Consider the following 27,388-nt stretch of genomic DNA (forward strand, 5'->3'; position numbering starts at 1 on the left):
GGACAAACCCTCCCCTTGACCTTGCCTTCAAACTCTCTTAAGGAATTCCTGGCTCCGTGAGGACAATCCATGAATATTTCCCAGTCCAGAGTGGGACTGAAGCCCTATTCATCCCAGCAACCCTGGGATTACACAAAGGAGTGTAACCAGAGATGTCTCTGTAATCAGATATCTCTGCTTACACCCCTTTGTCCCCCAAAATCCCCCCCTGCACAACCTTCACCAACACTGGCACTGCAAAGTCACCACAGCTGCACACAGAGCTGCCCACTCCCCTCATCCCAATGAGCTGGAATTCCCAGTTATTCTGCAAATCCAAAGTCTTTGCTGCTGCTTGGGATGTATGGAGCAGGAAAACACAGCTTTGTTTGCAGAGCTGACTCTGCACATAGTGCTGGGAACGAGAAGACAGACAGGTCCTGATGTAGTTTCTGATCTACAACAAGGTGAGCTGGAAAATCAGCAGTGAAGATTAAAATAAAATATTAAGAGACGGGATTTTTGCAGTCCGCAAGTAGGTGGACACTTGCTCCCATTTTCTTGTGTATTTGTTGCTTTCTGCTGGCTTCAGAATGTAACAGAAAGCAGGGGAAATTTGTCAGTGCTGGAAAAAGAAGAGTCTAGAATGATCTCATTTGGACATGAGTGTATTCCTGCTCGAGACCCTCCCACAGGGTGATTGGGAATACAGAATTTGCTCTGTTTGCATCTGCACCCACTGATGGCTGCACTGAGCACAGCCACAGCCCTTAGGAGAACTGGCACTGCCAAAAGCAACAGCTACAGGAACAAGAACTTCAGAACTTCATTTCAAACTGCATCTTCTGGGGAGGAAAGCATAAAAGGACGTGCACAGACACCAGCTCCCAGGGGTGCTAAAGTGTAAAGACTTGAATTTAGTCCATATTCTGGATTAAGGCTGATTATTCCATTGCTCTCCATTGCTCACCTCTTTGGTGTCTCATAAAAATGAGATCCCTTTCACCTTACTCTATTTTTCTTTGGTTGATGCTGATAATTGTAAGTTTGCATGAATCTTTTTAAGAAGGAACAAAATAAATAAATACATTCCCCCCCCACCAAAAAAAAAACCAAACCCAAAACAACTAAAAAAACCCCCAACTAACCCAATCATCCTCCCAAAAAAACACAAAACCCAGTTTCGCACAATCATGTTTGTTTTCTGAAAAATATTACTTTTGCTTCAAGGCTCTTTCCTGTACACAGTAAAGATCATAAAATGTTAATGGGCTGGAATGCACCTTAAAGTGCCACAGGCAGGGGCAATGCTTTTATTTTTATATTTTTCCCCTAAGTTACATTCCCCATCTTTCAATTTGTGCACACTGCTTCTTGTCCTATCACTGCAAGGTGCTTCTCTTTAGCCACCAGCAAAGCAGGAATAAACAATGTTCGTAATTATCAATGATCCATCCAGCTTACCTAAAGCAATGGCAAGAAAAATAATTAAATAAAGTGATAATAGTAGAAGTTTTAGAAAAAAAAAATATTTCCCCAAAATTCAGTCTCTGTGGTGTTTCTGAACATTCTTTCAAATGCTGCAATACTTACTTCCCATTTTATGATATCACAGAAGTTTTACAAGGCCTTATATATCTACAACAATCTTAATGATACCCAGAGAGCCAACATATTCTGCATATCTGTTTCATGCTATGGCTGAACTCACAGGAATAAATTAAATTAAGATGCCAGCACTGCTTCAGCTCTGTATCACTGCCAGGTTAAGGCAGATATTTTACAGCCAAACAGTAATGGAAAAATGTAGGCACATTTAAACTGAGATCCTGGAACAGGAAAACACTCCATGGCCACATCCTGCAGCTCCTGACCCAACCCTCACTTTCCAACATGCTCCACACCCTTAAAGCTCCCTGCAAAATGAGCCCATCCACCTCCTACCTCAACGTACTGATGGAAATTTGCTTTCTGGAACTTATTTACCAATGAATAAAAGAAGAGTATGGAGTGTCCTCACTCAAGGCTGAAGCCTGGCTGTATTTTTCAGTCCACACAGCAGGGGCACATATGAGCAGTGTGTGTCAGGGTGCTGCAGCCTGTTCCTGCACCTTCCATCAGCACAACCAGGGACCCTCTGTGAGCCCTCTGTGCCCACAGCCTGGAACCTGCACACCATGAGCCTGCTTTAGCCTCCCCCTGCATTTCCAGGGCTGTTTAAAACATTCTTTTAACATAACTTTATTCTTTCGTTTTAGAAGCAAAGGAGCTGCTGCTGTCTGCTAATTACTGAGGTTCCTAAATGCGCATCTCACTCAAGTGAAATGCACGATAACAAAATGAGTTCTGCCTCTGTCTCTTCAGTGTTTGGATGGGAACAATTTTGTGCAGAAAAGGGCTACAAGGGCAGCAGGACATATGTTTATGTGACAGCTGCATCTTCACAACCTAAAAAGCCACATGATCTTTCTTTCCCCCCCTTTCTTTGAAACTGACAGCTTGCTGTTTACAGACTACCAACAACAATGAAAGCAGCAAAGCTTTTTCATCCATCTGTTTTCACACCCACCGTTTTTCCCTTTCCTTTACTACGATTATGACTTTGCAGCAGTCAAACAGAGCTTGCCTTGCCTCAAGAGCCCCCTGCCAGCCCCAGCAGGACCTGCTGTCCCCAGGTGTGCCATGGGGGCTGCCCTACAACAGGCAGAGATTTTTAGGCACCTCAAACTGGGAAATTTTGTCTGCTGATGGTGCATGGACCACACAAGAAATCACCACTCTCTCCTCTGCCTCAGTTCCACCTTTAGTTCCCCACATCCCAGAGCTGAACATGGAATTTTTTGGCAACCTGCTTCACACAGGGATGAAACCATGGGTTTGCCCAGCCTTAAGGAGTTATTTATTTGGTCCTCAACAAATTTTGCCCAATCTAAATTATGTGTTTATTTTCTATGCCATTGCATCCAGTGGTTTGCAGTCTTAAAATATGTCTGTGCAGGGTCAATGGACTCCCCTATAATTTTTATTGCCAGCTTCAGGAAATTGCTATTTCCTTCCAAAGACTATTGTTGCTATTCCAATTATCAGCTTTTATTTTTAGTATCTGTGTCATTTGGAGAAGGGAGGTTTAACAAAGTGGTTAGGGCTTTTATTATTTACAATAGGAAGTTATGTCAATTATGTTGATGATTGGATACCCACTCCTCTCAATCTCTCAAAAATTACGTAGGCTGGAGGAGGATTTTATTTATTATGCAGAAAACACTCAGGTCCACATCCTCTGGTCAACCAGATGTGGAAACAGAGGTGTACAAAGAGTGAAAAGTTCCCATAGCTGCTTTATGGATGAGATTAAGAAGGAGAGAATGTAAGTGGATAAACTGTATACCCAAAATCCTCCTCAACACAGAGCTGGTTAGTAGCTCACAGAAGTGATGCAGGCAGCCCTGGTGCCATTTCATCTTTCAGAGCACAGCTCGTGCTGAGCTCAGCCTCCCTGTTTTTTTCATGGTCATCTCCAGAGGGATGAATGGCATCTCTCTGCTGGCAGCTCTATCCATACCTCCCAAATGTCCCAGAGGAATAATGCTGTGTGCTGTGAGCAGACCTGTCAGCATCAAGAAATCCAGCCTCAACTCCCCTGATAATAATGAGCTGCCCGATTGTGCATGTAGTACAAGTCATTAGAGAGGCAAAAAATCAATAGGAATCTCAGTAGAGTCTATCATTCCCTCAAAAAAATAATATTCTCATTGATTCCTGCAGTGCTACTTTTCACAATTCTGGGTTAAAGACATCAGTCACTTGTTGGACCACCAGGCTGGCAGAGCAGCTGGCAGCATCCCCCCATCACTCCCAGCTGTGTTACACAGGCTCCTGCTCATCTCCCATTGCAAGGAAAAATGGCCAAGAGTTATTGATTGCAAACTGTGCTGTTAAAAATTTCATTTTAACTCAATGAGGTAAAATGCAGCTCCAGAAAGGATTTGTTTTAAGGAGCTCTGGTTTCTGAGCTGCTCAAAAATTCAGGCAGGTTTCACATAGGAGCCAAAAATTCTCCCCATTGGAGTGTGGTGCTGGATCAGCAACCAGAAAAAGACCTGGGGACAACCAAACCTGCAGCATCAGTTTGATTATTGAGCCAGTGTAAGGATAAGGAGTAACACAGGGTTGTCAACTTGGCCTCATGTTGCAAACATCTTTTATGAAAAATCCTTTCCTTAGGATTTTTCTTCCTGAGAAGCTAAGAGGCCTCAGGAACAAAATGTAAACAATGATTATCTGCTGCTGTGGAATACAACAGGTAGATCTGCGATTGTCTCATATTGGTTTGTTTGTAATTAATGGCCAATCACAGTCAGCTGGCTCAGACTCTCTGTCCAAGACAGAAGCTTTATCATTCTTTGCTTTCTATTCTTAGCCAGCCTTCTGGTGAAACCTTTTCTTCTATTCTTTTAGTGTAGTTTTAATGTAATATATATCATAAAATAATAAATCAGCCTTCTGAAACATGAAGTCAACATTCTCGTCTCTTCCCTCATCCAACAACCCCTGTGAACACCATCACAGCCTCACCTTCCAGAGGGAAAAACACTGGCAGAGTTGGAGTTAGAAAGGGGCTGAGCTCAGGGAGGGTTTCCAGACAAGCAAACCTTCATGCTCTGTCAGGCAGCCATCTGTAGCAGGTGGCACCAGGACAAGCAGCAAACACCACATCCCTACCTGGATGGCTGTGACACTGTCTGGAGATCCTGCCAGAGCACAGCCAAGCCAAATGTGCCCTGTGCTTCTGTGCCACCTCTTGTGCTGACTCCTTGTATACCTAAGCAGTAACAATGGTGCTCCTCACTCCCACAGCCACCAAGCCTGCAGTTTCTGTGTGCCCTTCCTCCTTCTCCCCTCTCTCACTTCAAACTCTGCCACATTTCAGCTCAGCATCTGGGTCTCAGCAGTGTCTGGGAGAGAAATTCACATGATTTGGAAGTGCTTTGTGTTACAAATCTGAAAAGAACCCAGTCTCACCATGTTCTGCTCAGACTCCAGCCTGGAGGCAGCACCACGGTGACCAAAGTGCCCAGGAGATGGATCCAGCCAGCCCCAGCTTTTCCATTCACACTCTGAGACAACCACAGCAGTGCACAAGAGAAGGCACAAGAGTTGGTGATCTGCCTCTGCAGCAATTTGCCACACTTGTTTTGCATCCAGCTGTTAATTATGTTCCTTTCAGTGTAACAATCAGAGTTAATGGCTGCAGAGCAGACGGGAACACCGAATGAGCACAGCCCTCCATGTACAGAGGAGCTCAAACAATGCACAACTCCTACAACACTCCTAACCTCCTCCTCATCAAGCTTTTTGACCAAATCCAGGCTGTTTCATGAAATCAGGTTCTCCCCAGAGCCCTCTGTTTCCAAAGGAAGATGTTCTGGTTCACTGCATGAAGGCTTCTCATTGCAGCTTCCAGGTGTGGAAAGAAATTTCATCATTCCACAACTGTCAGTGATTAATGAAACTATGGAATATCCTAATTAAAAAATGAGTGGCAATGTTCTGTTAAGTTTTTTCACGTGTAAGGGAACATAAGGCTCTACTTTAACCCTGCTAAGTCGTTATTGTTGCAGGTTTTTTGCAGATGTGCTTTAACAAAAATCATGGAATGGTTTGGGTTGGAAGTGACCTTAAAGACCATCCAGTTCCAATGCCCTGCCATAGTAGGGACACCTTCTACTATCCCAGATTGCTCCAAATCCCATCCAACCTGGCCTTGGACACTTCCAGGGATGGAAATGCCATTTTGCAGCCGTAATTATTTGAAGGATTTTCCAAGACTGGTCAAAGCTGCTCAGGTTACAGACAAATGAAAACTCAGAACTTTACAATACAAATAGTACCTGCAAATAATTCTAGGAATGGAACAAAAACCTGCTATTCACAGATGCAAATTGACCCTAATGTTTGAAATGTGGAGCTTAATGATTTTACCAAGAAACAGAAGGAATCAGAGCAGAAGCTACACCTCTGAAGATCCACATTCCACTCTTGGGCATTTCCTCTACACTTTTACCCACACTTTACACTTTCAGGATATATAAAGTATATCCTGTAGAAATATAAATGATTAACACAGGAGGAAATTGCTTTCTCAAATAGTAATTTACTGTGTCTGGCTGGATACTTCTCATCCTGTCATGAACTGTGCATTGTTGAATTAAGACTATTTTATTAACTTATGCTTAAAAAGCTCTCCTGTTAGGACAGCCAAAGAAAGTCATCCTTTTTTGAGTCCTTAACACCTGGAATGAAGGGTGAGATGCAGGAAAAGCAGGAATACCAGTGATGCCTGAATCCAGAACACCAAGGGAAGCCTACACTTCCATCCTCACTACCCATTTATGGAATATTATATTGTACTTAAGCAAATAAAGTTTCTTCTTCCCTGGGGATCCATTCACTAGCAATTAACTATCACGCATGGGGGAACTAACTAGAAACAGAGAGACATATACATATATTCACAATTTCTTTTATAAAGGCAAATCCAAAACTGAATTAACTGAGCGGTGCTGGAAGGAAACTGTGTTGGCTAGAAAGGAAACCAAGGTGAAAACCAGCACAGTGTTGAAGAGATTTTGTACTTGTCAGCCACACAGCTGAAGCTGTGCAGGAAAATGGTGATAAATGAAGGGTGTAAAGCACTCCGATGTTTTGTGAACACTCGTTGGCACTGCCAGCCTGTGAAACCATCCCAGTCCTCTGCAATGTGCAGCTGCATTTCAGGTGTAAAAGCCACTAAAGCCTGCACTGTTCACCTTTGACTGATTTTTGTAATTTTTCTCTCTCAGGGGTGATATCATAGAGAATTTATCTATGTTAAAATTTAATTTCTGAAAGCACTGGCAAACAGGCTAATAATAGCAGACTCTGCTACCCAAATTTGTGATGCCTTGTTAATGCTCTAAGACTCTTCAGGAGGCCAGAGTGGTAAATTCTCTTGTGTTATGTATGAATGAAACACAGCTGGGGAGCCAGAGGGGAGGAAGGTGATCCTCTGAGGCTGGGTCTGGCCTGAAACAGGAGAGGTAAAAAGTCACAAATTACCCTCAGCTGGAAGAGAAGAAGGAGGAGAGGCCTCCTGTTTTCCTGTGGTGGGATGGGGTGTGTTGTGGCATTGTGTGTGTCATTGGAGTCTGAGAATGGAGTGGGCTACATTCCCTGGTCAGGCTGCATTTTAAACCCAATAACACAGAGTAAAAATATATAAAAATACAGAATTGCAGAGGGGTAGGACAGAGATGCAGAAAGTCCCCACTGCAGAACCTAATTTCTTCAGGCTGGAACTCCCAACCACAAGTGCTGCATTAGGATATGGCCAAGTGCAAGCTCCAAGGTAATCCAAATTCTTAACAGCTCCTCCAAAATCACAAGCACTGTGAACTATCAAGATACTGCAATTATGGCTCTTAAAAGCACAATAGCCCCTACTCTGACATTCATGCTTATTGAAGGATAAAAAAAAAATCTAAATTCTAAGCAGCTCATTTAGTAAATCACATGGCAACATGTGCCTTTACAGAATCAGGGTCCTCAACAGATTTCTCATTGGATCTGAGCATCAGAGAGAGGAGATTTGAGTGAAGGACACGTAATGGCATGCTTGATTTTCATCAGATTTCTGTAAGAGGGTAATAAGAAGGAGAAGTTAAACCAGCATCCAATCGAGAAGGAAGGAGAATGATGAAGAGGACAGAGAGAGAGGCAGTCACACCTACAGAGGCAGCTCAGTTTTCCCTGCACTTACTCCATTGGCCTTGCTAAGAGCCTGGAAGTATATGCTGTAGCTTTTCAGGGGAGACAGAGGAGCATTCCAGTAGCCATTGTAGGTCTTGTTGTCGCCCACGGTGAAGGGCTGTGTGACAGGGAGGTTGATGGGCTTCAGCTCAGCTGCAAAGTAGTGTGGGGAGTCCAGGCTGGAGGCGTTCTTGTAGCTCACTGGCACAGAGAAGCACTCGATGATATCTGCAGCTCTCCGGGCTTTCTGCAGCTTCTCCTCCTTGACAACGAGCTGGTACACACTGGGAGAGACAGAGAAAGGTGAGATTAGAGACCCCAGAGACTTCAATGTTGGCAAGGAATAAAAGGACAAGAGCATACAAAAGTCAGAAACACACAGCTGAGGCATCCCAGTGTGAAAAGTTTTTATTATATATATATATATATAATATAATATATAATATATAATATATAATATATAATATATAATATATATAATATATTATATGTAATATACAATATACAATATACAATATATAATATATAATATAATATATAATATATTATATATTATATATTATATATTATATATTATATATTATATATTATATATTATATATTATATGGCTCCACGCAGATATTTACCATATGTATTTTGATGTATTGATTAGTAGTGGTGTATTAACATTTTAATAATATGATAAATGTAGTCTTGTGATTAAAAGGTAACTCTTGTAGTTAAAATAAGAACTATGTTAGTGGGATTTCTTTAAGAAAGGAATGAGGCAGCCACAGGACACCGAAATCTTTCAGAGAAAGAGAATTTATTGCCCTCTTATCAGAAGAAATGAACTTCTTCCCGCCTCGAAGGTGCTGTTAGGATTAAGAGGAAGAAGTTGAGGATGACCAGACAGAATCCTGTGTTTGAATGGAATTTATGCATCATGGATGAGGTGTATGAATATGCAACAGGTTGTTGTTTTTAAGGGTTAATCCTTTGTTAATGTGGGTCCTTTTTCGGGCTTGTGCTGCCCAGAAAAGGTACCTGGACTGTCCGTAACTCTTTGTCTCTATTGTCTCATATTGTCCTAATTCAATTTGTCCAAATTATTATTACTCTAATTATATTACTATTTTTATAACCATTTTATTACTATGAAACTTTTAAAATTTTAAAAACAAGTGATTGGTGTTTTTCACACCAGCAAGCACAGCTCCTGGCACAGCAATAGCAGGGGCAGTGGCCACTGAAAGTCACTGTGGGGGCAAGATGTTGGCCATGAGCTCTGTTGGTTTAATTGAGTAAATCAGGATCAACCTGGGTGAAAGAACAGATTTCTATTATGTCACTCTTTAGGAAAAGGAGTAACTAATAAAATATCCAGTCTAGAATGAATTTGTAATGTGCTGAATGTTGGCAAGCAGAGGGTTTCTCCTTCAGCCACCAAAGTGAAACATGAATTCTTTGCTTGGCCCAAACGGTGGCTGCAGTGGAGGACAGCAAGAGCAGGTGGCAATGGTGTCAGGTGCCTGTGGGAACAGTTTCAGGGTGCAAAAAGCTATTTAGGCCAAAAAGAATCTTGAAAATCACTCTTTTTGGCCCTCCCTCATATCTTGATGTCCTCATAAGGACCCAGTGAGGCCCTGGCACAGGGTGCCCAGAGCAGCTGTGGCTGCCCCTGGATCCCTGGAAGGGTCCAAGGCCAGGCTGGACAGGGCTGGGAGCAGCCTGGGACACTGGAAGGTGTCCCTGCCATGGCAGGGCATTGAAACTAGATGGGCTTTAAGTTTCCTTTCAATCAAACCATTCTGGCATTCTATGACCTCTTTTTGGGATATTCTGCAATGTAGAATCCTCTAATTCCCAATAGCAAGTTTCCCTCTACCTTCCATCCCTCAAGGACTGTTTATGTACTGAGCAGGTGGCTTTATAGCTCCCTCAATCCACTTTTGTTTCAAGAAACAGCAACAACTCCTCATATTCCCTCTGACTCTATGAAATAGTAATCCTTTTTGATTCCTGCTAAGCTTTTGGCCATTATGATATATAATAGCAATCTTGTTATTTCTAGCTCACTATTGCAGGCTCAGAGCTTGCAAGGCATTCAAATACACTCTGCTTTATTTTCCTTTCCTCCTCAGGCAGCTACCAAAGCCCTGGAGTTCCATGCTGCTATAACCCAGGCAGGTTTCACTGTCTGTTTAACACCACTCACACGCTTGACAAAGAGAGATAGGGCTGCAGTCATTTTGCTTGGTGTCAGGCTATTCAGATGTGCTGCCCTCACCTGTCTGTGTCAGGCTGGGCCTTTGTTCAGGCAGACAGGGGAGACGGATGGAGAGATTGGGACCAGCCCCAGTGTGTCACTGTCCCAGCGTTCACAGGCTCGTTGCTGCACAAACACTGGGCTGGGGGATTTCAGCAGGGCAATAGCTCATCAATGCTCCCTGAGAAACTGAGTTCTGGCTCCTCCAGCATGCAGGAGGAGTGAAGAAGCCCCAGCTCCTGTGTTGTGGGGTGCCCCATGGCAGGGAGGAATGATGAATCTGACTCTATGTTCTCACAAGGCTAATTTACTATTTTATGATACTATACTACATTAAAGAATAGTATAATAAACTATACTAAAGAATAGAGAAAGGATACTCACTGAATGCTAAAAAGATAATGATGAAAACTGGTGACTCTCTCCAGAGCCCTGACACAGCTTGGCCCTGACTGGCCAAAGAGTGAAAACAACTCCCAGCAGAATGCAATGGAACAATCACCTGTGGGTAAACAATCTCCAAACACATTCCACATGTGAGCACAGCACAGGAGAAGCAAATGAGATAAGAATTGTTTTCCTTTTCTCTGAGGCTTCTCAGCTTTCCAGGAGAAAAGTCCTGAGCAAAGGGATTTTTCCAGAAAATGTGACAGTGACATTCCTGCTTTTGAATTCCCAGGGCCTGGGGCCTGTGGGATCTGGCTCATGCTCTGCTGACTGCAGGGCAGGCAGGGAAGAACTTGAAAACCATTTGGCTCCCACTGCCAGACACAATCCCAGCTAATCTGTACAAGCACGAGCAATTTGTGAGTTACTCAATAGTAAAGCTGTCCTTACCCTGCTGTTTGCTAATGTGGCTGGGGGTGCTCAGCCTGGAGAAAAGGAGACTCAGGGCTGCCCCCATCCCTCTCACAGCTCCTGAACGGTGCCTGTGCTCAGCTGGGGCTGGGCTCTGTCTGCAGCAGCACTGACACAGCCAGAGCACACAGCCTCCAGCTGCAACAAGGGAAATACAGGCTGGAGATTGGGAAAAAGCTTTTACAGAAAGGGTGATAAAGTTCTGGAATGGCTTCCCAGGGAGGTGGTGGAGTCCCCACCCCTGGGTGTGTTTAACAAAGCCTGGATGTGGCACTGGGGGCCAGGGTTTGGGTGAGGGGTTGGGGCTGGGTTTGACTCGATGATCTTGAAGGTCTCTCCCAACCTGGTCATTCTGTGAATTCTATAGCAGGAGCACCAGCTGCATGGACTGCAGCCTTTAATGATGCCCCATCAACATTTTGGAAAGCTGTCCTCCTCCTCCAGTTCATCAGAACCTTTAATAAATTATTTTAGACCTTCTCAGCTATTTATTTTACAATTTTAAAAGACAAAACCAGGTTTCCAAGCAACACTTTAAGTAGTATCATTGAGGATGCAGTGGGAGCTGCAAGCCTGTTCAATACAAACCCTCTCCTCAGCTCAGCAATAGCAAATCATAGTGGGCTGGTTTGGGCATTGTTTACTGGGAGTGTACATTCTTATTCTGACCCTTCTCCCTGGCCATAATAATCTACACTACTGGGAAAGTTTGTCATTTTGTTTGTCAGCCATGTGCAAAATTATAGCTGACACTTTTATGGACATTTGCCAGATGCCTTCTAACCTAAAAACATTTGCTTTCTGTTTCATCCAATCCGAAACACTTGCATTTTCTGGTCATAGAAAATGTTTCCTTTAGGTATATAAACAAATATATATGTATAGACATAGATCAATCTGCTTTCAGCCTACACAGAGGCCAAGAACTCCCTCATCCTCTCTCCCAGACCTCAGGGTGACACTCACTCTCTCAGTTATCCCACTTGCAAGCCATGAACTCGTGCACTGTCTGTCTTTGGAGAAGGGGAAGCTCCCAGGGACATGAACTGCCAGGTAACTGAACTCTTTCCCAATCATTAGAGCACTACAGACACTTTTCATCGTGAGCAAGAGTTTTGATACCTACAGAACCCAGTCACAGGTACTCTTTTTGCCTCTATTCTCTCACATTTTCTCTCTCCCACTTAGCTGTTAACATACTTCTTCCCTTCACAGAGATAACTCATTCTTGTAGTGGCCTGAAATTTTACTTTTAATGTTTATTCTTTTGAAATGAATCAAGGTTCCTCTGGAAGCACAATGGTGTGCTCACGAATATTCAGCTGGGGTGTAGCAATTCTCCCCTTTGTGTTCAAGTTAAAATCCTGTTAATCTCCTGCTCAAACTCCTTGTCCATGGAACAGGCATCTGAGCTAGCACTGCTGTCACTGCTCCCTCTCGCTGAAAACCCTCCTCTGGTGACACTCAGGGTGGCTTTCATGGCATTTTTCTCACACTGACTGACACAGCACCCTCATCTTTGCCTTGACTGCTTGGCTGGGGTCCAGCACCCTCCAGCCTTGCTCTTCTCTGGGCCTGGCCACTCTCAGAGGAAGTGGTTGAGCAGCCAAGAGCATGTTTGAGTTCAAAGCTTGCTTTGGGCTGAAGAGCATCACTCTGAGCTCTGGATCCGTTTTAGCTGGTTACTCTGGGTCTCACTTTCTGTTTTCATCCTGGTATTTTGATCTGTCTAGACTCTCCAGAAGGGCAGGATTGCAAAATCACCCCAGCAGGGACACAGACTGGCACAGACTCTATTATTTTGTTTCTATCAGTGTGGTTTTTTTGTGGGTTTTTTGGTTTTGTTTTTTTTTTTTTTGTTTGTTTTGAGTTATTCTCTTCTCCTCCCATTTTGTTTACACCTAGGAGCAGAATTTCCCTGCCTGCCTTTATGGCATTTTCAGAGATCAACTTCTCTGCATTAACCCATGAAGTGCTGCACAGCAAATGCTTCCACACCTGCACTGAGGTGCTCTTGTAACTTGGAGCAAAATCCCACCAACCCTACACCCAAATGGAATTGCTGTGGGAATTCTGAGTAGCAAATGTACTATTACCCACCCTAAAGTTTAGCAAACTATCTGCATTACTACAGCATTTCTCAGCAGAGTAAAGGTAATCCAGCTTTGCTCAGAAGATGGGAACTTTGTGGGATGCACCACAATCCCCAAGATCGTCGTTGGGCACTAACTCAGGATAAATTTGGTGAGCAGGATCTGGCCTAAAAGAGCCCCTCAGCTGCACTCCATCTCTGGGTCAGGGCTGAGCAGGGTCTCCCCTTTGCCATTTGCTATCCCTGCTGTCACCAGTGTGATTACAGACAAGAGAAAGGAGGAGTAGTTTTCAAAAAAGCGGCACTGGAGGGAAGGATAAAAAAAATTCTAATAGGATAAAAACTATTCTAATAGCTCTTATTCCATCTACCAGGTAGGCAGTGCCAGGGAGCTCCTGGGGCTCTCCCCACCTCAGGCTTCAGAGCTGCTGCTCCCAGGCAGGATCAGCTGCCCTGGCTTTCCTGGCAGGAATCAAAGCCTTGGCTGCAAACACCCAGCTGGATACGAGAGTCAGTGTCATCCACAGGAATGACATTAAAAGAGACAACAAAAACAGAGCATTCAAACTCCCACACGAGATAACAACTTCAGTGCCACTGGAATGAAAGATGATACAGCCACACTAACTCCTGCATTCCAGTTTTTAATGTCAGAGCACATTTGGAAACACTGCAATCAAACACACACATGGATGTGCTGCAGGGTGCTAGTTAGCAGGGGCTTTGTGCACCCAGTGCCACCCCAGCCCACCCTGGTGCAGCCAAATAATGCTGCTTTCCCTGTAAAAAACACCAGGGACTGCTTTCCAAACATCCACAGGCACTGCTCTGCACACAGCTCTCGAGGGATTCTCAAATCTGGGCCACAAAACAAATGCCTGACCTCCTAGAAGGCTGGGGAACTGAGTGCCCTGTGTGCAGCTGCACACTCTGATTAGAAAAGGAGGCCAAAATTGGGCTCCTTTATAAATTTCAAAGGACTTAGATAGATAAATCCACATCAATTTAATAGATGTTTTTAAAAGTTTTTGACAGCTTGGCTGTAAATCACTGATAAAAGCATCCACCATAATGGGCCACAGCACAAGTGTTGTCTGCAGAGGAATGAAAGGTGCCCTTATCACCAGCTACAAGGTAATTTTTTAAATTATGAGCTCCCTATTCAGTGTGAAAAAAATCAACATTCCCAGTCACAGCACATTGCTGTGATGGAGATCTCTCCGTTTGCACCAGGCTTCTCCTTTCCCTGATCTTGAGGTTTTTCGGTTTTTTGTTTGTGTTTGTTTGTGGGGGTTTTTTTTGTTTTGTTTTTTTTTTTTTTTTGGATGGACTGAGACAATACTTGTCCAAAAATTAAGTATTAAGACCAGTCTCAAAGTAGGATGCACAGGAATATGGGGAGGAAAAGCTGAGTCAAAGCTCCCCATAAAGCATCCAACATCTGGCCCTTGCACTTTGGTATCCTGACACATCAACAGGGTGAAACATTCTCTACACTCCTGATTATGAGAGGGTAGGAAAAGGAATATCATTTCTTTGTAACCTTGCAGTGATCCACTTACCTGAATTATTAAAGCTTAAAAGGAACAATGTTTCAGCAGCTGAGTACTCCCTCTAGACCAATCTTGTCATTAAACTTCCCTTCGCATCATATAAAGATTTAATATATTTTCATTTAACACATAAATTTATTATCAGCCATATATTATTTCCAATATTATTTTCTCCCAGGGAGCAAAAATAAGTGGCAATTAGTACAGATTGATCTTGTAGTGCCTTTTTTTTTAGCAGACTACTGTGAGTTGGTTTTGTTGTTCATCCTACAGAGAACAGGAACTTCCAACTTCTAACTCAGATGAACACATTACTTCCAGAGAAACTATTTGATAGGCTACAGGAAATAAGAGAGTAGTGATTTCCTTGTTACTGCTTATTTTAATTCAAAGAATGAAGGACAAAAAGGAGCAAATGAAGGAAGGATTTGTGCCTCCCCATGAGTGACAGTGTTCATAGGGGTCTGAGGATGAGGGAAGAGAAGAGGATCTGACTCCATGTTTCAGAAGGCTGATTTATTATTTTATGATACATATTATATTAAAACGATACTAAAAGAATAGAAGAAAGGATTTCATCAGAAGGCTAGCTAAGAATAGAATAGGAAAGAATGATAACAAAGGTTTGTGGCTCGGCTCTCTGTCCGAGCCAGCTGACTGTGATTGGCCATTAATTAGAAACATCCACATGAGACCAATCAAAAATGCACCTGTTGCATTCCACAGCAGCAGATAATCAGTTTTTACATTTTGTTCCTGAGGCTTCTCAGCTTCTCAGGAGGAAAAATCCTAAGGAAAGGATTTTTCAGAAAATGTCATAGCTGATGTGGAGCTGGACATTGAATTTCCACTCCTGCACATATTCTATGGAAAGAACAGATCCAACTATTCCAAAAAGGCCATCAAAGCCCATGTAAATAAACCTCAAATACTGTCTGACCTGCACAGAGGTAAAGAAAAGGGATCAGCAGCACATGAACAGGGACAAAGGTACAATAAACAGAGGGACCAACAACCACTTCAGCTTCTTCCCCCTTGTGTGTCGTGAGACTCCAGCTACAGATACTGAGAACCAGTATACTGAGCTTTTTTAACATTTGATTATTCCATTTAACTTGTGATCCTGTTAAATTTGGTTGAGCCAAAGTAAGTATATCTGTATATATCCATGAAGGTTCATCACATTTATTCTGACAGTATGGAGCCATCTCCCAGGATACTGGGATGGGAGAGGGTTTGATGTGTTGCCTGACACCCACATTTAGAATTCAGATTAGCCATTGGAAGTGCAGATGCTTGTTTTATGGCCAAGCTGCCTTCAGTGATGCACACTGAGACACAAGAGTAGCATCAACATCTTTATTTCCCCCTCTTAAAGATATTGAGATCAAAGCCTGAATTCTGCCACAGAGACAGTAAGAAATAAAATAATGGGAATTTGGAAGAAAGGCACTCCATATATCAATACTCTGTATTATTTACCCTAAAAATGGTGACATTAAACTGCAAATAAATCCTTCTCACAATGTGCCTCCAGCCCCACCATGTATCTGCATATGGGAGATTTTGTAAAGAATTCAACCCAATCCAAGTCTAAAAAAGCTTTATATAACATACATTCCCTAAAGTTAACCAATCCCAAGGGATAACTGCCAGAAAGGCTGATGCTGATTGCTCTGAGCACCCACTGCAGCACTGCTTTCCTTGGGCTCCAAGGGTGAATTTCCTGACCAGGCACCTCCTGCAATCAAACATTCAGGCACCCAAGAGTCAATTCCCCAGAGAGCTCCCAAGTTCATAAACTTTTCTGAGTGCCAACAGGTGCCAATATATTCCTGAGAACTGAGTTACTGCCTTCACATATTCTGAAATGTCACCCTCAGTACCTCCAGCAGCATTTTTAATCAGAAACTCTGAAAGTAATCTACAAACCATAATGAACTGTGTTTCACAGCCACCCAGGACACACTGACAGGACCCAGTGCGCTGCTCTGCAATTTTCTGTCTATTTAAGAACAGATTCGAAACACATTAAAATCAATTAAAGATTGCTGCTGTTTCCATTGCACTCTGGAACAGCTCCATGCAGAATACAATATGCTGAAGTGAAGGTTTGCTTTCAATAAACATGCAGAAAATAGGGGGGAAAAAGGAGATTGTTCTACAGTGTCATATTCTGGAATGTGCTTGGCTGTTTCAAAGACTCAAAAAGTGGCCCATGAATATTGGGCTGCACTGCCATCAATCAGCTTGCTCACATCTGCAAGGCATTCACAAAAATAAAGCTGATAATAGTGATGCTGCCTGAGGAAATAGTCTCTCATATTGCAAAGTTATTCACACCAGAGCCTTCATTTTGGAATTATTTTTGCATGTTCTTTTAACAGTCATTTAAATTAAACAACTCTTCTACTACGTTCACTAAAGTTGAAGAATGCCCCAAAAAAAAAAATTATTCAAATTCAGCCAAATTTGTAAAAAATGGCATAGGAAGAAGAGATGGTAATTACTGCCATTGCAATGAAAAAAACCTGCTGAGATAGAGCCAACAATAATGAAATCCATTTAATAATCAAGAAGGCTGGGAAGAGAGCCTCTTCACATTTTCTTCCACTCTCATATTCAGCTCAGTGCTCCAGATTTACTACTAGGGCATGTCAGACCCTGAAATTCATGAAACAAAAGGTAACGATTTCACACTTGGATAAAACCATTTGGACTCACCCTTTTCACACAGGCATTCTTTTATTGCTGAAATTTCAGGCTTTGTTAAGTTTCTCCTGTGATTGGAATGGGCTCTAGAAAAAGTGAGAATGTTTAATGCCTGCATGGTTCCTCACAGGGGACAGGGATGGGGCTGTGCTGTCCCCAGCCAAAAGCTGGAGCTCTGTTTCAGGAGTGTTTATTCCACTGTGTCAAGGCTGAGGAAACAGCAAACCCAAACAAAATGTTTGTATTTGCAGAAAAGCATCCTGCCAGTGTCACTCTAACAAATGTTGTCTTTTTGGCCAGGATGCTTTGTCTGAAATTCCTTTGCAGTCTCACATACAATTCTCACAGCTGACTGAAAAAAAGAAAACTGTTGGAAGGTGTCTGTGTAGGGGGGATTGTTTGGTTTGGGTTGGTTGGGGTTTTTGGGATTTTTGGTGGTGGTTAGGTGGGGTTTTTAGTAAAAAAAGTGATAGTGTAATGTCAAATATTCCATGGCCTTCATAGGTTGCATTTATTTTATCCTGGCAGACCCCTGAGGTACAGCAATCATCCCCCTGTTGCAAATATACGAACAGTGGCATGGGGAATGTGACTCTGTCTGATATCACAGCATCAGTTGTGTGTAAACAAATCCACACTTTCCTGTCCAATATTCCTCCATCCACCCACCAGCCAATATGTCCTGTCTAATGGAGTCTGGAGTATCCAGGCTGAACACATGCTATTCCTACCAAATCTTTCAAATCAGGAAAAAAAAAAAAAGGAGAAAAATGTGAGTTCTGAGCATCACTAGAGATGTGACCTGCAGTGATAAGGGAGGAGCTGGGAAAGGAGTTTGGAGACTTGGAGTTTGTCTTAAAATTGCACCATTCAAAGATGCAACAGAACCATAAACACAACTAACAACATTGCGCCAATAATTATTGATTAAATAATGCATCTCTGAGCAACCTGGGATAGGGGAAGTTGGAACCAGATGAACTTCAATATCCCTTCAACACAAATCATTCTGTGCTTCTATGACTCTGTACGTGCACACCTAAACATCCCTGTGTGTACCTACACATAAATTTGTCTATTAAAATCAATGTTTCCAACCTCATGAAGTTCCACCCAACATGATTCTTCTCTGACTGCAGGTGCTATGGAAAGATATCCAAAAATCCAAATATTCCCATACAGCTCTAAGCAAGTCTGGCCATCACCACAGCCCCTGTCCACAGCAAACATCAATGTGGTGACATGCACAAAACCTAAGGAGCTGTTCAGAACACAGCTCTATTCACTGACCATAAAGAAGGATTTGTGCACTTAAAGGGCCATTTTCCCCAGCTGGATCATTTGCCTTAATAAAAGATGGAATTCAGACTTGCAGAAAGACCATCCTCAGCCCACCAGAACGCTGCTCCTGCATCTGTTTATTTGTGCATGTGTCATATTACTTGTACTCTCTTAAATGCTTTAAATTCTCTAGTTAATCTTCTGGAAAGTAAGAAAAAATTAATTAAAAAATAGAAAAAAAATTTTAAAAAGAACCAGAGGGTATTTCAAAGCTCTGTGTTCCATTATCTCAGCCATCTCCATAAACCTGACCTGACTTGCAACCCAGATTAGCCACAATAGCTGCTGCTCCCTGGTGGAACTGGCCCAGTCTTTGCCCTAATAAAAGATGAAATTCAGACTTGCAGAAAGACCAACACCAGCCCACCGGAACATGCTTTTACATCTGTTTACTTGTACATGTGTCATATTACTTATACTCTCTTAAGTGCTTTAAATTTCTCTATTTAATCTTCTGGAAAGAAAAAAATAATTAAAAAATAGAAAACATTTAAAAAAGAACCAGAGGGCATTTCAAAGCTCTGTGTTCCATTATCTCAACCATCTCCATAAACCTGACCTGGCTTGCAACCCAGATTAGCCACAATAGCTGCTGCTCCCTGGTGCAACTGGCCCAGTCCCTCTCTCCAGCTCAATGGTGTTTTCTGCTGGCAGATTAGAGATAATGAGTGCAGACAGATCAGCTTTCACTGCACCAGGAGCTGATGTGAGTGGCTTTGGAGGTGTCTCTTCCCTCCTGAGCCACCTGCCATCTGTTTAATCTACAAAAAAATTAAAAAGCCAAACCCCACCTCTGTTTTGTTAATGCTGCATTGTATTAGACAGGCATCGCTGAGTGAGGTCCTGTCATCCTCAGCAAGTGCTAGTTTAACACCAGGAGGATTTTTTAAGGACAAGAAGAGCCAAAGTGGTTCTTGGACAATCTGCAGGGCAATGAGAGACCATGGCAAACCCTTACAAGCCCCTTCTGCCATTATTCCATAAAAGCAGCAGCTTGAACAAGAGGACGGGGGTATTTGCATATATTCTCAGTCAGAATTAATTTGGGTTTTTCCAATGGCTTCCATCAAATTAGGTTCATTTGGATGCAGAAATAATCTAGCTGAGAATTCAAGCTTCCTCTGCCTTTTCCACAGCCACAGCTACCACGCAGGGAAAACCCACACTGAAGAATCTGATGTTTTTCTTAAGACAGAACACTAGAAAACACTAGAAACATAATTGTATTGAGGTCATGTCTGTTCGGATATTTTTTAAATTAAGAGACTAAGAAAAACACCGGGAAAAAAGAGAGAACCTGCTCTGTTTACAACCTTCTGATAAACTTCATTACTCAACTACTCCCACTCCTGTGGTCAATGTGCAGTGATGATGAGCTCTCCTGGGGAAGGCCAGCATAGATTTTCAGCACCTGAAGCTGCAGGAGTATCCACCAGCTCCTTTCCACTTTTTCTGGACATGTTTTGATTTTCAGAAAGTGCAAAATTGCCATGCTTCTGATACCAGGGAGAAATCTAAAATGGTGCCTTCACTACAAGATCTCCTGCCCCAGAATGAAGGGAAATTGAGGATAAAGGGAGTGGGAAAGTCCCAACTTCCCTGCAGAAATTAATCCATAAACACCTCCCACCCCCACCACAGTGGGAATTGGATGGATTTAAATGTTAAGAGATTGTGTCTGACAATCCTGTAGTCCACCAACTCCCTTCAAAACCGAGAGTATTTTTTACAAAAGAGCAAACATTACATAAAGGCTGTGTGTCCTTTGGCAGAAAAAAGCCCTCAACCTGCATCAACATCAGCTCCTGCAGCTCCTCAGGGACCTGTCAAGGTGGGCCACAAGGCAAATTGGCATTTCCTCCTCTTTTACTGCTTGACTTTCCCAGCAGAAATACTGCACATTCTGCCTCTCTCCTTGCACCATGGCTGCTCTGAACAACACCAGCCCTATTTCCCCTTCCTTTTGCACTGCAAGCAAATCCTTCACCCTTCCTGGCTCTGCCTTCTGCTGTCCACAGTGCAAGAAGAGCTGAAATTATGGGGAGGCAGAAGAACATCATGGCTGCAGAGGTTTATTCCTGAGAATTGTCTGGCTGCATTTATGATAATCCCTTCATTCCATCTGCATCCCACGCACTGGTGCAGCAACCCCATTTTCTAGTTCCAAGAAATTATGCATTCATTATGGAGGAAATTAACACCTCAAAGCAAACTATAATTAGGAATTCTTCAATTCAGTTTATGCTTTTTCAATTAGGCCCTCTATAATTTTAATCACGGGAGCATTACCATGTTTCCTGAATTTATATACCTGGAGTATAATTAAATCCTGCAATGCCTTAGTCTGCAGCAGCAAAGCAGAGCTTGCTCATCTTCCCTTTTATTGTGTTTTTCTGTTGTTATAGACACACCAAGGGACACCTGCCTGTGTGAACATCTCCTGCCATGTGCAGCAGAGAAGGAAGGGCCCCTTGTCCTCTGAGCTCAGCACCCTCACCCTGGGACAGACACTGCTTTTGAGGGGGGAAAAACTGCCAGGGACTTGTGCTCAGACTCATCCCATTTCATTTTAAGTGCCTTAAGGAGATACTTCAATTAAGTAAATCATCCTTGATGATGATTCTCCAAAAGAGCCAAGGTCCTTCCTGCGGGCTTCCCACCCCTGAGCAGCTGTGGCCAGCTCAGCTCATTCCACCAAAGGGTCTGAGCCAAAAGCTCTCACAGGCTTGGCACTGGGACACCTCCTGAAGTCAGAGTTTCTGTTTTTGAAGTATTTTGTGCTGGCTGTTATTACCCTTTTGTTCTGCGACAACAAGGATGGGGCACAGTGGCTCTGAGAGCTGCGGAGCAAAGAAATGTCTTGGGAAAAGAAACCCTCCAACTGGAGCCATGGGTATTTTCTCCTGTTCCCTCATCTAACAGGGTGACAGGTTGGTGTGAGGAAATGGTCATCAATTTGTGAATATCAGCTTAAAGCTCAGAATTCATTAACCTGTTGGTTGCTAGAATTAAATCTGACAGTTTATATATTCAGCATAAAAGATTCATGCAAAAAAACTCCTAGTCAGTATCCTCAGGTCTTCACAACAATAAAAACTGTTAGCAAAGGTCTCCCTGTAGCACTAATAAAACACTGCTTGGCACCAAAGAATTTGCTCCACGTGTAACTTGATTGTTAAAATATTATCATTCAAATAGACACCAATTTTATGGCTTTCCTCTCCCATTTCTGCCCACTGCCAAAGCTCCATGTGGAGTGGTCAAAGACACAGCAGGTCACCCAGGCTGTGAAAATGGCCATGGTCTGGATGGCTGAAAAATGGTAAAAGGTAAATTTGTCCTCTTTAGGGGACTGAATTTCAATTGCACATTGTGCTGATCCAGTAGGAAAATGCATTTCCTGTACCAGATGAGAAAATTGACCCAAAATGCTCTTTAGCCTCACTTTTTGGGACTCACACCTGAATCTTTAAGCCTCTATTCAACAAATTCTGCCATATTACACAAAAAACGAAATATTCCTTCCTGATACTTATGGTTGTACCTTACACATGTATCTCCATTTTGCTTTTCTCCTGATACAATAAGCAAAGCACCTCAAATATTCATAATAATTTCAAGTACTTAGTGCCTTTCACCCAAATTTTCAATTTCCTTCTCCCACATTCACACACAGTTGAAGAAAATGTACATCTGGTTTGTGTCTAAGAAGAAACTTCTCCATGTACCTCCAAACTCGTAACTAAATTGAAGGCAAAGTGTCAGGCAGGAGAAACTCAGCTTGAATGATTTCCGAACAATATCCCTGAGGTATATTATAGGAGATGTTAATTAACACAGATAATTTGGCTTATAATATCAAGAAGCCTAGATTGATAATCTCATTTCTCATTAAATACTACAAAATTAAAAGATGACATTAAACACTACAAAATTAAAAGTGACGACTGCTTACCCTGTATTGAATCAATTCATGTGATGCAGACATTTAAACAGGAGCCCAGAAAAGGCAGACCAGGAATTTTCCAAGTACTAAGAATGTGCCTTTCAAGGGAATCTAACTTTCTGAATTACCCAAGGGCATGATAATTTCACCCTTAGCACCCTTTTTATTGTTTTGCTGGTCCTTCACTCTAGTCTTTGTTTTCATATACAAGGTTCTCTACGTGGGAGTTTTAAGAACTAGAAACTGCCACCCTTTTGTGGCATTAATGAATCAATTTTCAGCATAACTGCCTGAGGCAGGCTCATGTGATGCCACTAAGAAGCTGCAGAGCAGAGATCTGAGCAGCACTGCTCCCTCTGTACCAATGGGGATCCACAAACCAAAGTCACCAGTGGCAAAGCAAAACAAAAGCACCAGCAGATATTGTGAATTTAGAGTTTCTCCACCACAGAATCAAGGGCACTGGGCTTGCAAACAACTCCTTTGTAAGGCTGGGAAGAATTAAGTAAAGGCAGAATCAGACAAAGGATGCAGGGAGAGGGATGCAGGAAAGGCAGGCTCAGGATGAACAGATAATGCCCAAAATCATAGAAAATAAAGAATTACCTGGAGATTAAATTCCAAGCCAATGGCTCCAAATTTTCTCCATTTTTACTTTGTTGCTGATAGAAAGACATGTTTTAGCTACTTTCAGTTCTCTAACATAAGATGGAAGCAACAGCATAGCCCTTCCTTTTAGGAAAGTATGCAATAATGAGTAAAACTAAGTACACAGTTACATACAACAGGATTTTTTCCTGGGAGAAGAGCTTGAGTATAAAACCAGAAAAAACTCACTGTTCCTAGATATTTTGTAAATAACACTACAGCTGTCTTCTCTTAAATATTTTAGCATCATGTATAACAAGGTTTCCCTTTATTTCATGCTTGGAAGATCAATAATCAAATATTAACACTCAAGTGTAACATGAGGCTTGGTCTATAGAAATTAATTTTTCCTCCTGGCTGGCTGTTGATATGAAAATATTTATTTCACCTTTGCTCATTCCTTCTTAATATATTTTAAATATTTAAACTCTCTTCTCTTATTCAGATTTATGTATTTCCTTTAAGATGTAAATTAATAAACTGACCCATCAGTAGCTGTGTGCTGGCAGCATGCTAAAGAATATCACAGATTATTTACTGACACACCTCTGAGAACCGCAGGAAGAGAGACCAAACCCAGATTGCTCCAACAAAAAAAGTTTTCTATTTTCTGAACCTCACCCCAAAATAATTGCAGGCTCTTCTCAAACGTCCTTCTGCAATGTCCTACAGCTCCACCACACAGAGCAGGGTATTGACAAGGCAATCACACCTAAGGGGAGCATTTATCTAAGCTCTGAAACCCTCAGAACTAACACATGCTCTGGAAATTTGATTTTCTCCATAACAGTAGTACAGGTGGATTGACAGAACCAACTGTGTGTTAATAAAGCAGATGGACCTTCAAATATCCAGCACACAAAAACCAGCCTGTGGCCATGTCCTGCAGATAAAACCCCTCAGAGTGTTATTTCCAAGCTGGGAGTGGGATATAAATTCTCAAATAGAGGTCTAAAGATGTCATATGTGAATAATCTATGAAGGACTAACTCAGCCCTCCTGACAATAACAGATTCAAAGGCAGAAATATCCTCAAAATCACATTGGAGGCTTTCAGGAAAGAGTTGAGGAGTAAAGATTGAGAACACTTGCATTCTTCCTTCCTCTTGTGAATGTATTATAGATGAATGTCAGCCTCCAGCAAATCAATCATAGCACCATTCACATGGTTTAGATTGATATAAGAACACCTAAAAGTTATTTTTAAAGGGCAATGTAGAGTCAAGCTCTGCAGGTTATACCATGAAAAATAAAGGCAAAAATGAAACGCCTGTGCCACAAGGGAGAATATTTCTGCTTGCTGAGGCTTCACCTTTCTTTTGGCAATAGGACAAAATAGATCAAAGAATATCTAAGTTTATATTAATCCTATTAGGTTGCATGGAAGAGTTCTCATTGTTATCTATAGATCATTAACAATGCCGAGTTCATGATCGTTACTTTTATAAACAGCCACATTGAAATTATTTATCATGAGCACTGGGGAACATCAGAAGTGTCTTAATGCTGAAAGTGACTTTGGATTTGGTGTAGCTCCATTTCAGATGAATGAAAATACAATTAATCTTATTTTAAAGATCCTTCTGTATTATTCTGAAGATGCTCTTGCAGCCCATGCTCCGTCTCTGTGCTACAGCAGAATGAAATAACTCAAGACCAGGTACAGATATTGCCTTGCAGTCACACCCCTACATGCTCTCCAACTTACCATCGCCTGAACAAGAGGAAATATTAGAATATTCACTGTATATTAATTGTTTTTCATCTTCCTGTCACCCTGATTCTTTAAGATTTTCTAAGCCTTCTCATGTTGACATTCTTGTAGTGAACTTTCTCGCACACTTTCTGTAAATAACTCATTGTTTTGCATTCTTTTATGGAGGAGGAGAAATGTGATGGACTGTTGGTCTGTCCAGTGTCATTGGAGAGGTGGCACTGTCACCCTCCAATCCACTGTCACTTTTGGAAATCTATAAATGTTGGAGTCAGAAAATAAACTTCTCTTTTTTCTTCACCTTGAGAACAGCGGTGTGAGCTTGTGTTCTTTCATGTCCTATAGTGATATCTTCCCAATTCGGAAGGACCATAATTAAAACTGGAGAACTGCAGAACAAAATCAAAATTCCTTTTTTCTGTCAGGTTGATGGGATAAGGGGTTGACCTATTCCTTTCCAGAGAAAGCTCTGAATAGCAGATCTTTACAGGAAGGTGTGAGGGAAATGCACTTCAGACTCCTCCCAGGAGCTGCTCAGCCCCATCTGAGGCAGGCTGGGAGATGAAGGATCCAGGATCCATGGTCACATCCACCAGGAGAAGGCTTCCCAGCAGGATTTCCACTGGGCAGGACGCTCTGCACCATCTCACTGCTGGGCAGGGAGGTTGCTCAGCCCTTTGTCTCAAACCTGGGCTTGCCTTAAGCAACTGGGCAGAGCATGGCATTCCACCAAGAGGGGACTCATGAGGGAAATAAACCCCACACAACCAAAAGGTAGAACACCTAACCAAAAAACAGCAAAGAGTATTTCATCTCACCTGAATGAATACAACACATTGAGGAGGAAAAACCACCTTGTTCTTGTGTATTGTGGGTGCCAAAAGCACTTCACAATGGGTTACTCATGTTATTTCCCTCTGAGGGAATGGGATCCATTTCTGGAAATGGTATTTTGAGAGAATTTCACAAATGGGGCAATGTGCAGAACAGACTGAAAGAAAAGGGAAGAGGATAGGCAAATTGAAGTTTGAAATAACTGGATTTATTAAGGTTAGTCTAAGAACAGTCTGAATGGTTCTATAGGGGAAGAATTGTGAGCTTGTCAGAGTTAATAAAAAGCTAAAATTCTCCCCAAGACTCCCTCCCCATTACTCCTCCTGTCCTTCTGCTTTTCATACACACATCTGTAAGTCAATGAAATGGACTCATTATAGGAAATAATTTTATCACTTAGATGTGGCGTGTAAATATTGCACTTTCTGCAAACATGTGTAATAGGCTACAATGCAATTAAAGAAACCAGAGTGAAAATTTATAAAAAATCTCTACCAATTTTATGTACAGATGCATTTGCTGGAAAAGGCATTATTCACTGAATGCAGTTAAAGTGCAGTAAATCGACTTTGAGAGAAATCACAAGACTTTTCAATAAAAAGACAAAATAGCAACACTGCTAAGACAGCAGGTGGTAAAACGAGATACAGGAATGTTCCCCCATATAAAGAAATAAAACAAAACAAAGCTGTGTGATTTTACTGCTCTTTTCCAGCAGAAAAAAAACATCCCTAAAGGACTCAGAAAATAGGCTCCTAAATTTGCTCATATGGAGTACCAGAGATTGAAAGGCAAACTTTGAAATACATTACTCAGAAAAATCAGAGAAGGGATGGTGCTTAAAGAATTTTTTTTTTGAGCTTGTCAATGCAATTTGGGGCCAAGCCACAACACAGCTGGGGGACCATCAGTGATATAGGATATTTAATTAAATCCAGTAGTTTGCATCTGGAGCAATTTGCTTCTGAATACTTAGTGGGCATCCTTCAAAAGCATTAAGAACCTGTCAGTGAGATACAGAAACCCAAAATGAAAGAAACCCATTATGAAAGGGGGGACTATGGTGTTTTTAAAATAACACCCATGGGAAAAACTTCTCTTGTGAAAATTGGAAGTAAAAGCTTCAAGATCCCACAGGGAGGTAATGAATACCTGCTGGACCCCTCTGCAAGGCAGGGGGTTTTTCTAAGTGATTCCAATTGCTGCTGTCAGCAGAGGAGCCTGGCAGGATGAGTGGCAGCAACAGGTAAGGCAGTGTGGGCTCAGAAGGGAAATCTGTGCATCTGTGCTGGTGCCTTGCACCAAACACAAATTCACTGAGATGGAAGAGAGTGATGAGTACAGAACTCAAATCAGGGAGTGACCTGCAGGTGAGTGTCCCACATCAGCATGTCACCATGGAGAGCATATCACCGTCAGCATGTCACCACTGAGAGCAGGACCCAGCTCAGACAGGCAGCAAGGTTCCCTGCAAGGTGCCCACTCTATGCCATGGGTGCCTGGGCAGCTCCCTGCCCCTAAATGACCAGGGAAGGGATGGCACCCCTGTACCTGGCACTGGTGAGGTCACACCTTGAGTCCTGGGCCCAGTTCTGGGCTCCTCAATGCAAGAAAAACCTTGAGGGGTTGGAGCATGTCCAGAGAAGGGAATGGAGCTGAGCAAGGGGCTGGAGA

General features: G+C 42.3%; 1 protein-coding gene across 6 annotated transcripts in view; it reads right to left on the reverse strand.

Moving 5' to 3' along the window:
• Nucleotides 1–27,388, reverse strand: part of PTPRT (protein tyrosine phosphatase receptor type T) — a 477,440-nt gene that overhangs the window by 90,590 nt on the left and 359,462 nt on the right. For all 6 annotated transcript variants that reach the window (XM_054274915.1, XM_054274912.1, XM_054274914.1 and 3 more), the window contains exon 12: nt 7,778–8,051. In XM_054274915.1, the coding sequence (XP_054130890.1) occupies nt 7,778–8,051 (274 nt within the window). The remainder of the gene's footprint in view (nt 1–7,777; nt 8,052–27,388) is intronic.

This window comes from Melozone crissalis, unplaced genomic scaffold (assembly GCF_028551555.1).
Source record: "Melozone crissalis strain CALT ecotype California unplaced genomic scaffold, PUWL_Pcris_2 ptg000017l_1, whole genome shotgun sequence".
NCBI lineage: Eukaryota > Metazoa > Chordata > Aves > Passeriformes > Passerellidae > Melozone > Melozone crissalis.